We start from the raw sequence: 13,934 nt of genomic DNA on the forward strand, positions 1-13,934 counted from the left end.
GCACGAACACGCACAAACATGCAGCACGCACGCACGCAGCGCTGAAGCTGCCGCAAAGCCCCGTCCTCCAGCGCTGTTAACCACCGCGTTTGCTTCACTCCCCAACAATATCCTCCTATCGAAGAACCGCAGAGTGAACGGAACAGCGCAGAACCAACGACCACCGTGGGAACAGCGCAGATTAGAGCACCGCCGGCCATGGTGTAGGAAAAAGAAAACAACGGTATTGTCTCTCGTAAAAGGGGAAACATAGATTAAATACTGGGTTGCGGGTCAACGACTTTAACCCTTGATCCTCCGCAGTGTTGTTGCTGTCGGGGACCGTGTGAACGCGACGTTGTCTCGGTGTAATGTGAGCGGAGCGGCTTCACGGTGGACGATGTTCCGTTATTTTAAAAACAGTTCAAAGCGAAACAGCGGCACACTCGCTTGTTGCGGTTTACTCGGCACGACACGGCCGCGTTAACGTAGCGCACAGCGCTCGGCTGTCGTGTTCAAATCCGCCACCGGAGCAGGGAGGACAATAGGTGAGATAAACGCCGGCCTGCTGGAGTCCAAGACTGCGGTAAACCAGACTGAACCGGGCTTCACTTGGTAGGTATGTCCCGCTCGGACACGGAGACGGCACTGTTGCCTTGGCGACTCGTTGAGAAGAGGACTGCGGTAGTTCTGGGGGGACAAAGCGGACTGAAGAAACTAGCTAACCCGGGTTTGGGGACGTTTTATTGACTCGACGTTTGAAAGCGTGAATAGACGAGAAAACCGGCGAGCAAGTTGACCTACATGTGTCCGTGCCTTCAATTAATTTTAATAGACAGAGAACAGAGACAGTTTGTGTGTATGTATGTGTGCGTGTGTGTGTGCGCGCGCGGGGTGATTTAACAACCATTTAACCGCCCACTACACGTTTTTACATCACGAATCGTGTGTTTTGCAGCATTGGCGTAAATTGGTTGCAGGGTTGTTTTGTCTGTCGTGCTATTGTCATGTCATAATTCATGCACAGCATGTAGTCTTGCTTACAGTATCCATGGACTGCGATATAAAAGATGACATCATCCTTCTTCCATATACCTCGAACGGGATATTTAAAAAAAATATAAGGCAAAGATTTCATCTATGCTGCATTTAGTGTTTACTGTAGAATAGGTAAAACATATAAGCGGTTTATGATAGTATTATAGTTATCATGATACACTTGCAATACATAACAATGCACCACAGACTGCAAAGGGAATCTAAAATTTTTATTTTATTTTATTCTTTTAAATGTAGAAGATTAAGTAATATGTCATATTGCAGTGTTCTAGCCCTGTTAAGTGCAAGCACGCGCGTGCGCGCACACACACAGGTTTGCACAGCTATCCTTGTTAGGACACTGCATTGATTTCCATTAATTTGGTCTGCCTAACCAAAGCATTATTTCTGACTAATAACTGCCTACCTCTAACTTTAACGTAACCACATGTCACACCTTACCTTTTGCTGTAGTTTAACTTTTACGGTTCTGCCACATCAGGACCAGGTTTTGGTCCCTATGAGGACTAGTGGTCCTGACAAGGTCCTAAAGAGACTAAAAAAATAGTTACACACACCTACACCAACATAATAGATATGTCACCGATCAGTAAGGACATGCTGCTCATAAAAAGCTTCTGCTATGTGATATTTATTGGTTATTAATTAGTGATGTTTTATTAGCATATTTACAATGAATCAGAATTTATACACTTGTTCCACCCTATTTGGTCACTACTGTCTTATAACTCATCATGTAGTCCTTGTATTACTGTATGTCAGTCATCAGTAGTCTCTGCACTTTATGGATGCAGGACTTTTGAGGTTTTAGTGGTCAGCAGTGTAGGCTTGCACATATTGTAACCTCATCTTCATTATTTTATGTGGTAAATCAGTCATGACAGGAGGTGAGATTTGTGCAGGAAAGACCTGTCAAACTTACAGCGTTGGTGTATTTCATTGCAGTGTCTGCGTGAGGAATTGGGCTTTCAGAGCGAAGTGACAGCCGGCGTCAGGTAGCTGCGTCAGGATGGCAGCTGTAGTGAACTACTCCCCACCTTGGTGGGTGAATCTGCTTCACCGGTTGCCTCATTTCAACCTCGAATTCCAGCTGGTGAGCAGTGACTTCAGACCAGAGGATTCTGAGTACCAGAAGGTAAGACAAGTACAAAGAGAATCATTACCTCCCATTTAGAATACATCATCTCCTTCATCATGCAGCGTCACCTTATTCTCCTACCTCCTGCCACCTTCCCACATTGTAATTTCACAGCAGAGTAGCCAAGTAGTGACTGATGCTGCTTTGCCACCAAAGAGTTGTGGGTTCCCTCTGTGCATCAATCAATTCTGTGTGTGTGTGAGAGAGAGAGAGACATATCCTTGACTGAGGCACTGACCCCCACTAGTTTTATCATTGTTATTAATTGATTAGACAGGACCTTTAATGGTTGCAATATAAATCTAGGTTGTTTTGAGATTAATATCATGATAGGTTAGAAAAAGCCAAATCACACAATGCTGACGAAGCCTATCAGCCCTTAACGACTCTGTGATTCTCACTCGGTACGTTTACAGGCACACTTTCATCGACTAAGACAGGCAACTGTACAACTTGCAGAGTCCGAGTATACATGCAGAGGAGAAATTCGATTTATTGGCCGTGTTGGGCTCTGTCTTTATGTCACTGATCATTCTGCATTACAATTGCATGTTGTGCATGTGCTGCATGTGACACTGTGGTCTTTTTCGCTGTATCTCTTTATAAGCTAGTGCGTATTCAATCTGTTTATTGTTGACGTTTACGTCACAGAAAAACAAAGAGTGAACGGCGAGATTGACAGTGAGATGGATCAGGCTGTGGTTCTGTGTTCAAAAGTGGGTCTTCTCCGCAGCATTCGCTCTCGCCAACTCCATCGTGTTATTTGTTATTTTGTTATTACTGCAGATCATACATTGTTTCCTTCTACTTCTGGGTCAAAGACTGTGGTGGAAATTTGATGCATGCGCAGAACACCAAGTCCAACTCCAGTCTGACTCAGCGTATACATGCAGTGGAGTAATCAGACTATGAATCACAGTATCCTGGTATGTTAGTCTGACTATGACTAGCTAGATTTTAGTTGGACTACTGTAAGCATGATAACAAATAGTAAATAGACATAACTTGAAACTTCTGGGAAAGTCAGTTAATCAATGGCCCAAAAAAAAAGCTAAGAAAGCCTTTCCTGAATTTCTCTCAGGATGTTGTTGTGGATTGTGGATGTTGTTGGGCTTTGGAAACCTGTGATTGACATTTATCACATAAAAATAAAATGCTGAATTGAAAAAAATTATCCAGAAGCTCTAAAAAAATAATAGTCAGCACAAGTTAAATGTGTAAATCTAATTGCAGTCTTTCTTTGATAAAACACCCGGAGTCTGCCGCGCTGCCTTCAAGAGCAGCTCCATCCTTCAGGGGCTTTGACCCACTTTTGCTGCATTTCATTAGAAGTCTGAAACAAGGTATCTTCCAGGTCTCTGCAGCTGAAAACACAGTCTCTGTGACCCTCATGAAGCTGAGGTGTGTTGAGTCCCACATTGCATGCACTGCTGTAATCGGCCCACAGTATAGTTTGCAGACATGGGAAGGGAGGGCGTGCAAGTTCAAGATGCAAGCGTGGGAAGGAACCCACGGCTATGAACAAAGAGGGGAGAGGAGAACTAGTGAGAGAGAGACTGGGAGGGAGAGAGAAAGAGGAGGAGAAGTGAGGAAGATAAAAAGAGACTGATTCGAGGCAAGAAGGGGGAGAAAGGGTTCGATGAACCATGGGAGGTGCTTCTAAATTGCCAAATAACCACTTCCTGCAGGCTATTCAGTATTTAACTAAGGGTCTTTGTGTGTATGTGTGTTAGTGTGTGTCACCAGTGGAATTTTAAGGACCCCTTTTTAGACTGATTACATCCTGACATATTTTAGCAGACAGCTCTGTCTCTATGTCACGGATCATTCTGCGCTACGATCAAGTTGTTGTTTTTTTTGCATGTCATTTGTAAGCACAGTAGTTATGCATGTGCTGCATGTGCACACTATACGTCACTGTGGTCTTTTTCTGTGTCAGTGCATGTTGAGCACTTAGTGTTGTTTGTGGAGGTGAGGTCCCAGATATCCCTCAGGGGTTGTGTGTGTGTTTGTGTTTGTGAATATATGGGTTCTATTCAGGGGGAAATCATTAATTCAGGCACGATGGGGGGAGGTAGAGGTGGAGGGTGAGAAGAAGATGAAGAAGAAGGAGGTTGGTTGGATGGTGGGGAGGTGGGGGGGTGAGAAGGGAGAGAGAGTAGGAAGGGGAGGGCTGTAGTCGCTTGTGAAAGAATGGTCTCTTTCTTTCTTTCACTCTTTCACTGAAGCCCGTCTTTAGATTGGCCCAGTATATCTGTCTCAAAGGCTTTTATGCATCCACTCATCCAGCTGAGAAGTGCGCGCGCACACACACTCACACACGAAAACAAGGTCCTTACTCAGTGCAGTGAGATTGTCACCATACCACAACGTCACACACTCTCTCACAGACATATGTGCATGCACAAACACACTCACACAATAGAGAGAGATTCTTCTGTTTTCTGCTGTGATTTGGCTCAGGTTCATTTGTATTCAGCCCTTGAACTCTGAAGCTGTTTAAAACTTTCTTCTCACACCATGCCCCTCACTGATCACTCACTCTCTTAGTTTTCCATCTTATGCAGGAGTTTTTTTAAAAAAAACTAACAAATCTGTTATGTATTCACTCACCACCGCTTGTGGTCCCTGATGACTTTGACTTTATTTGGGATGCTGTGGCTTTTTAGAGCTGAAAGGCATTTAAATAGCATGTGTGTCGAACCATGTGTGTGTTTTTGTGTGTGTTCATCTGTTGGTACTACGGTAGAATCGCAGTGTCAGCTAGCAGCCACAGTTTAACAGCTGCAGAACATTACAGAGGAATCATGTGACCTGTAATGACACACACACACTCCCAGCTGTGGAAAAGTAAGCCAGTATATTGATGTTTTTGAATCTTATACTACAGTTTGCACAAAGAAGAAATCAGACGGTATCAAAGACAAAAGGTGCAAAAAATAGCCAGTCTAAACAAGTTAAATTGATATTTAGCTAAATGTCTCTTGCCACTGATGTGGCCTTGTTGTTACGACACCACCTACTGTTTCATGCACTGCATTGCTTGATGTAAGTAGACTAAGCCTACGCAGAACAAACAAGTCATAATTGCGGTTGACGTGAGTTTCCATGCATAAAAATGAGTGAGTAACTGTAAGCAAGAGAGAGCAAATGATGTGATGCTTGGGAAATGCAAATTCCAAGATCTGGCTTGACCAAGATCCCAAGGACAATCACTTGTCCAGATGCAGAGCGTGATGCAAATCAATAAATGCCGTGGGTGAAGCAGCTCTTACAAGTTGTCCTCCCATCTTAAGCTGTGTCAGCACATTTGGTCCTTGAATTTGAGGGAGTTTCAGAAGTCAATTTAACAGCTCAAAAAACCTGCTATTTCAGCAGTTTAATGGGATAAATGCTTGCCTCTGTGCTGCTGCTGTATACACAAACCCTCCCTCAGTCAGGTCGGATAGTTTTGCTTGACAGAGCCCATTTTCAGATGAAGGGACATGCAACAGAGGCAGAATAATAACATCAACAACAACAGAAATCACATAAAGTTACCAACTGCAGCTTTAAATCTGCTTTTATTTTCAGCCTGATTAAGCCTGTTTTGCAGTTAGTATTTAAGTTGCACCACTGGTGAGGTGAATATAAGCAGAATGAACTTGAGGTCAGTGACAGCCTGGGGAGAGAAGTCGAGAGGCCAGACTACAGAGGAGCACACAGGCACAGGGCAAGGACAACTCACTGAAGTGGAAGTGATTGAGCCTGTCAGCTCAATCACAGAGAGAGAGAGAGAGAGAGATAAACAAACACAGTTAAATGGACAGACTGAAAGTAGATCACTGTGCTTGGGTGTTTAATGTTTTTAGCCCCTCCTCCAGCCTGCAAGCTGATCTGTAGTAGCATCAACTCTCACACACAGACACACACACACACATGCACAGCCAAGCTCACCATGCTTATTAGTAGCTAATTGATCCACCCTTAATCTGCTGTGATGGCTTGTCAGACCGTCAGTTAATCTTACAGCCACCATGGGGGGGTGATTTAAGAGTGTGGGACATTTCTACAGTTTCTTTACCACTTAGTAGTACTGAGTTAAAAAGGTTTACATTGTAACATCCTATATCCATCAGTATTTACACTTACATACCATTTACATCAGAGGTCTCAAACCTGTGGCCCCTTTTTTAAATTGTGATTTGGACAAGTAACACTTACTCCAATAATGAAAACAACATTTTAAAAGATTAAAAACATTAAGGGCCTGCTACAGATTTGCTTCCAGATACTCTTCCAAAATTTTGGAAATGTAATTAAATGTAGTTTCTTTTATTGCTCAAGGTTACACACTGTATTTAGATTGTTTTAGCAAATCCCCACATTTGAGAGGCTGAATAAGCGAATTATATGCGAAATATGTACAACAGTGATCTTTAGTGTTTAAAACTGGGTTCCTGCAATCCAAGTTGAAAACATTGTAGGGGTGTGGGCGCCAGATTTTTTGAAAATGCAGAAATAAGATGCTGTATTTTGTGTTCATACATTTACATACATAATGGTCCCTCCCATTGGCTTTATTTTTGTAACCATTTGGTTGAATTTAGCATATCGGCAACAGGGATTGAAAGAGGAAGTGTGCTTGCTTGAGAGCAACAATGACAAAGTGAAAGCAGAAGATGGAGAGAGAGTGTGTTCAGTAACCTTGAAATTCCTCGTGTCGCTTCTCTGTCTGGGAGAAAAGTATTCACATCAAGCATTTCTGTTGCAGCCCATCATCAACTTCCTCTCAATTTTCGACTGTACATAGCGCAAATTCTACTGTTGACCATCAGAGGCTACAAGGCTTTTAAGGTCCGGTGTTGGGTAGTATTTCTGAAGCTTAGCAGCTAGCTGCTCTCTGCATGATTTGCTGGCGCCCCGTGTGTTGAAGCGCTCTTATGGTGCATTTCCACCAGCTCTACTCGCCTCGCCTCACCACGGCACGGTTTAAGTAGCGTTTCCACTAGCCTAGTACCTGGTACCAGGTACTATTTTTACCGGTTCCAAGCGTGCTTAAAAGCAGGTACTATGCAATGATTGGTCAGACTGCCGGCTGCTAGTCCCATCACAGGAAGAGATCTCCCACACAGAAATCAAGCCGAACAGCGCCCAACTGTAGATCACTTAAAACTACTTAACAATCCTAACAATGTGGGTTAATCTCCAACAACTACCAGGGAAACCTCTATCTTAATTGACTAATTTGTTAACCTCCTCAGTTCAATCCATAATATAATATTACACTTTGTTTCCTGGTGTTTCACTCATTTCTCTATAGCCCCCTTTTCAGCTGGCATTTGAATGATGATCAAATATCGTTTCCCGAAGTGGTTTTGCCGATTGGATAACAATCTGTCCTCGGGTAAGTTCCTGCACTTACAAGTGGTCAGGCGCTATCCGTTTCCATTCTGATCACTGAAAACACATTTTAATGCCACGTGTATCACAGTAGCTGTGTCATTGTCATTCCTGTAGCATGATTTAAAATGATGCCATGAAAACACCCAGCATTATTTACTGTCGCGTGAGCTTTTATTCTCAATCTGCTAAGCTTAATGTGTTTAATGGTATATGGTGAAAAGTCAAGGGCTCAACAATACATTAGAGGAGCACAGTCACTAGCAAAGCCTTGGAGATAATAACAGAGGATAATACCAGAGAGGAGGGATCTGCAGAGCTTATCTTGCTCTCCTCTCCCACCAGGATCTCCTCCTCCCTTCCTTCAATCATCTTCTTTAACCTGGAAAAAACAATCAAGTACTTTCCTCTGGCTCATCTCGGGCTTACCAAGTGCTCTCCCACAAGGAAGTAATCATGAGCAGTAATAAATATACACATAAATTCACTGAATTATCTCATAAGTGTGCAAGTTAAAACGTCAAAGCTGTTACAGTATAGTAGAGCCACAATTCATGTTAAATATACAAACTCATATTGTCACTGCCATCCAGTGATTATTTTAAGTGGAATATAAATCACTTATATTATACATATATATATATATCTCCTAGCCTTGGACCCAGAAGTAGATACTTCCAAAAACAGAGGTGTATGGATGCTTTTAGTACTGAGTACTGCTCTGTCACTTGTCAGATAAACATAAGGTCATATCCCACGATGTGCTGTGTCTTATCTGCTGTAATGGTCTTATTTACTGACCCACTGACTTCATTGGATTGTATGAAACCCCCCCTAGATTTGATACATTAGCCTTTGCTGGCCTAGTTATACATCTGACACAGTTCACATTAAATGCTGACCTTGTCATTATGCTGCATTGTTACCTCCTCCAAGGAGATTATGTTTTCTCCTGGGTCTGTTGGTTTGTTTGTTTATCAGCAGGAAAACATACTCAACAGACTTGCAACAAAAGTGGGGCGTGGAAAGAACCCGTCAAATTTCAAGTGTGGGTTTGATTAAAGAGAGTCACTTAGATGCAGAGATTCTTAAAAAAATGTTCCTCAACTTTGTGTGATATGGATTTTGTCCACGTCCTCACCAGTTTCTTATAAATCATGCAAATACTGGACATAGATAAGATGTGGAGAGCTGTGAGTTTGCAAAATCTGAGGCAGATGAACACAATATACTAGATCTGATGAAAGTAAAAGATTTTGTCTTGGCTGTGCTGAAAAGAGGTTAGTGTTATAGACAAGTTAACTTTTTTAGCAGTGATCAATTGGCACTGGTGTCAGTTGGTTGGTTTGGATGGTCTGTGTGATGTCACAGGGAGCAGCACGCGGTGGTGTTGTGGTTCTTTGTTTAAAACACAGTTTGATCAATGCCTTTCTGTGAGTTTTCCCCTTGTTATTTCACTGTGAGAATGAATCGTTGCTTGGCTCTGAGTCTACAAGAGGCTGCCAATGCCCATTGACAGCCAGAATCAGCTCCAGCTGTCCCTGTGATCATCAAAGTTCAAATGGTATGGATGATGGATGGATTGATGAATGTTAATCATGTCATTGTTAAGAATAGGAATTATCCTATCAGATGTAACCACACTTCACACTAACAGTCCTAAATCTAGATTGCAGTATTTTTAGAGAGCACCACTTGCTCCAGACTTTTGGTTCCTGAATTAGAATTTTCACCTTGGAAACTCAAAGTTAGGATTTTAAGATGACTGCCACTACACAAACATTATAGTACTTCTGTCGTATTTGTTTCACAGTAAATCTATCGTACACATAGCACTGTTTAATTTTATAATAGACATGTTGCAACACTGTTTATATGCACAAAATATCATGTTGAGTGTTGTAATCGACTGGTATTACTAACAATGGCTCACCAGTGACTTCAACTGAAATGCAGTGAACTCGGGGGTGACATTACTCCCAGTGCCGAGTTCTGATGTTAACAGCTCCATGTTGGGTTAGGGCAGGGGTCTTAAACTCAAATGACCTGTGGGCCACTGACGGTCTCGTCTGGTCAGTCGGGGGCCAGTCAAGTAAAAAAAAAAAGCCCAACTTTTTTGGGAAAAGCAATGTACTCTATTGCCTTGTGTGAGCTTTTCTGTCTTTTTCTTTATTCTGTTTACCATTATTCTGTACAGCACTTTGGTCCACTGTGTTCGTTTTAAAGTGCTTTACAAATAAAGTTGGATTGGATTGGATCATTTCAAAATATAAGTGGTTGTTTTAATATGCAACAATAAAATAAAACATATTTATGATGGAAAATTAATCTATTCATGGGTTAGGGTGTCTCACTTTGTGATCTTGCATAACTATAGGGTTTTAAACAACCTCAGCTGTATGTTGTCTTGACTGATAATAAGTAGTGAAGATGAGGATGTGTTTCCATTAAAAGAAATGGCAAATTTCTAAAATTCTAATTACACATTTATCTGTTTTTCCATCCACTGCTGTTAAGCAAGATCTAGAAATAACTCCCAATATTTAATATTGGAAGTTATTTCAAGATCTTGATTCAATATGTAAAGAACACCAATTGCTGTTTATATGTGGTGGCATTTCATTAGTACTTAAGTTCATTATTGATAACATTTGCTTCTCGCACTACTTGAAGGAATGTAGTGATTTGCTAATCAGTACATACGTATATCCAGTAACAGAAAATTAATAAAGAAGGTACTTATAAAAAAAGAGTTACACACTTAGTTGTGTATCCTGTGTAGCTATGAGTGTTATGTAATTGCCATTTCTTTTTTTGTCAACAAATTATTGTCAACATGAGTTTATTCACATTATCATAATACTGAGGTTTGGAAGACATGTAATTCAGCTGCAATTCTACAAAGCAATAAAACAGTGGTTTATTACATATAATATAATACAAAAATAAATAATGGAAAAAACTTAAACGTGAAAATCATTGTCCCTGCTTCTTCTGTGACTGTAAGTAGGAACAGCAATGTTTACAACAGCAAAGTCAAAATAAACTCAATATCTGGAAGAAGCTGAAGATTGGTGGCAAGATAAACAGCCGACACAGACAGCTGTCATATTAGATTATTCTTAACTCTCCTTAACAAGCAGTTATCTCAACCAGCGCACATGGGCACTTTACTGAAATATGACTCATATTTACGCACGTTGAACAAGTGGAAGGCGACTTGTTAGCCCCCACAAGAAAGTTATGTTATTGCATCTACAACTCACAGGTTCAAGTCGCTCCACTGTCACGTCTCATCTACGTGTGTGGTGTGGCTCTCTCTCTCTCTCTCTCTCTCTCTCTCTCTTTCTCTCTGCGGAGCCGCAGTGGACAGAGAAGTGGCTCAACACACAACACCGTTTTTTATAATGCCATTATAGACAGGAATATATTTATTCATTAAAAAACACACAAAAACGCTATTTTTAATACGAGGCAGAAAGGGCAGGGGCTCAGATGGCAGTTCAAGTTTATTCATTCACCATTCAGGTGATAAAATGTCCAAAATTTAAATGCAGATGAAAACAGGCTGATGGAACCGCAACCTACCTATTGTTGGCATGCTGACATTGGTATGTAGCTCATTGTCATCTATTGTGGCTATAGACCATAAAAGGAGTGCCCCAACTGTATAGCCTGTGATCCATCACAACAAATATATTATTAGATGTTTGATAGCTATGGTTGTTGGAGGTGTCGTATGTTTTTTGGATGAAGCTTTGGCACATCCATGTGCTCATACAGTATGTATGAGTGTGGAAATTGCTGGCTGGTAGTGAGGCAAGAATGAGGTCAGTAGAAAAGTCAGCCGTTTGGAACATCTAGGAAGCCAGGAAGTGTTGGTGGATCTGTGAGGTGGAGTCAGACTGTGTTATCATCCATTGAGGATTCCCCTGAATACATTGTTGCTGTTTCTGAACACGGGAGAACTGTGATGGATTCTTACATCTAAAGTGTTCCAGCAGATTCCAGCAGAGATTTTGTTGGAACAGAAAAGTACCTTGGTGTCTGCATGGCCGTGCACACAACAAATGACTTTTCCAGACAAAAAAAACCCTAACATTGCAGTGTGTGATAAAACAAGATTTCGTCAGTTCTTGGCAAACTGCTATAACAGCCCTCATCGATGTCTTTATCCATTTCTCCCTTTTTATTTTCACTTCAGTCATTTTCTTTCCAAATGTACTCTCCCAACTCTATCTGTCTACCCCCACCACCCCTTCCTTCTTTTGCACTTCAAAGCGTTTCGGGGGTTTGTGATCTGTGTGGTGGGTCTCCAACACACACAGCTTCCCAACAGAATTGCTTCCGCTCACTCTGTGGAGGTGTGCATGTGTGATGGTATGCAAATGTGGTTTTCATGGTATCCATCAAATATTCATCCATATCATATCATCATTTCACAGACACCAGTTTCTGTCCTCAAATAGCTGGAGAGAGGAACACACTTTGTTTATCTGTGTGTGTCTGTCTACACAGGAAAGTCTAAATCATGTGGTGTCTCTTAGTATTTGGTTTCTGCTCATATCAGCTTATTTGCTTCCTGTATGTTTAACTCACTTCCGAAATTGTCTGCCTCCCCGTGATACAGAAATGATCAAGAATTGTACTGAATGAATCAAACCCCAAATATGACAGAATAAAAATTGTAAGATGTTTTATGTAATTGTGAATTTCTTGTCACCTCTAACAATTTGTGTCTTGTTTCCTCTTGTCTTTAGTCTGTGTTGCTGCTTGGGTCTTTGGCATTGTTGTGTTTGGGCCTGGACCTCCTCTTTCTCCTCTTCTACTCGTTTTGGCTTTGCTGCCGACGACGCAAAAGAGATGAATCCTCGCACTCTCATACGCACTCTCATCAGCCTAGTCCTGATTGCTGCTGCACGGCCTGGTGCGTCATCATTGCCACACTCGTCTGCAGGTGAGAGATTGTTCCCATAGGGTAACACTCCTTATAAATGATGTGCATTTGAAGGTGAAACATTTAGTTTTATTCAGGAAAGAGATCATGTGATAAAAGGTGAGAAAAATCAGGGCGTGATGTGTTGAGAGTGATCAGACCCATTCAGGAATCTTATTTTCCCGATGAATCGATTGGTCATAAATATTGTGACATAAAATGTCACAATATGTTGAAAAATGTGTTTTTCAAACCTGAAAATGATGATGTTTTCAAATGTCTTTTTTATCTAAAAAAAACTAAATGACTTAATTGATTTAATTGTTATATGGAGCAAAGAAGTCAGAAAAATATTAAGAATATGAATAAAAAGATGAAAAATCAAAGAGCTGGATGGATGGAAAAAAGCACTAAAACCGATCAATCGATTATCAGACTAGTTAATAAAAATCACCTTAAGGACAAAAGTGCTCTCAAAAGTCCCATTTTCCAGGCTCTAAAGTCAGTTAAGAAATACCTGGTATTTATTAAGTGACTTGGAGCAGTCCACTTGAATAGGGCCAGACTTTTCTCTGTTGCTGCACATCTGTTAAAGTCACAAAAACTGGACATGACATAAAACTGAGTCACACAGCTTCCCAAAATAACACATTGTGCTGTGCACTTATGGTACTGTTAATGTCCTTGTATTAAAAGTTACGTTTTCTTTGTGAGGAAATGCCAGAAATTGAATAAAAAGTCAGTTTGAAAAAATAACTTTTACAGTTTGCTGAGGTTGAAAAGTTGGCGTGTTAAAAACAAATATAATGAGAAAAAGGCTTTGATGTCAGTGTCTCCTTCTGCTTTTGCCACTACATAGACTATAAAGCATTTCTTTTACTGTTATGTTCTTCCACTCCACCAGCAAGCCCATAAAATAGAGAGTGAAGCAGCAGGGAGGTCAGAGATTGAACATAAAACTTCATATGCCCCAACTTTATGTCAAGATGGGGACCACTGTCTCTTGTCACCTCCTCTCTATCATCACTGATCTTCAATGATAAAAAAGATTGATTGTTATGGAGATCCAATTTGTGAAAGTGTGCACCGATACATGGTGTTAGAAAGATTTAATAATTGTGTTAGTTTGACTAAACATGTTAACATGTTAGTATTGCACTAAATTGAATTTCTCAACACGCTCAGATTATTTGGTTGAATTGCTACTGCATGTAGTAATTTTACCTAGAATTTTGGTCTCTGATGTACGATGTAAGGGAAAATTACTAGAAATGGGTGGGATTGTGATTTGAGGAAGCCTTTGAAAAAAACACAAACCTTTAAAAAAACGTACTGTATTTCCATCAAACAGAAACTATAGAGGCAGCATGGTGGTCAGCACTGTTGCTTAGCTCACCCCACAGCAAGAAGGTTCCAATCCTGGTTCGAGTGGGCCCTTTC

At 41.0% G+C, this 13,934-nt stretch overlaps 1 protein-coding gene across 3 annotated transcripts in view; it reads left to right on the forward strand.

Annotated features, from left to right (window-relative positions):
• The first annotated feature begins 29 nt into the window (after nt 1-29).
• Nucleotides 30-13,934, forward strand: part of ttyh3b (tweety family member 3b) — a 29,357-nt gene continuing 15,452 nt past the window's right edge. The window contains exons 1-3 of one of the 3 annotated variants that reach the window (XM_044028125.1): nt 30-223; nt 1,984-2,173; nt 12,319-12,515. In XM_044028125.1, coding sequence (XP_043884060.1) covers nt 2,048-2,173; nt 12,319-12,515 — 323 coding nt within the window. In that variant the 5' untranslated portion in view covers nt 30-223; nt 1,984-2,047. Of the gene's footprint in view, nt 224-310; nt 599-1,983; nt 2,174-12,318; nt 12,516-13,934 lie in introns of those variants that run through there. The other 2 variants (XM_044028127.1, XM_044028128.1) reach the window with 2 other exon arrangements.

The sequence above is a fragment of the Solea senegalensis genome, linkage group LG6, assembly GCF_019176455.1.
Source record: "Solea senegalensis isolate Sse05_10M linkage group LG6, IFAPA_SoseM_1, whole genome shotgun sequence".
Taxonomy (NCBI): domain Eukaryota; kingdom Metazoa; phylum Chordata; class Actinopteri; order Pleuronectiformes; family Soleidae; genus Solea; species Solea senegalensis.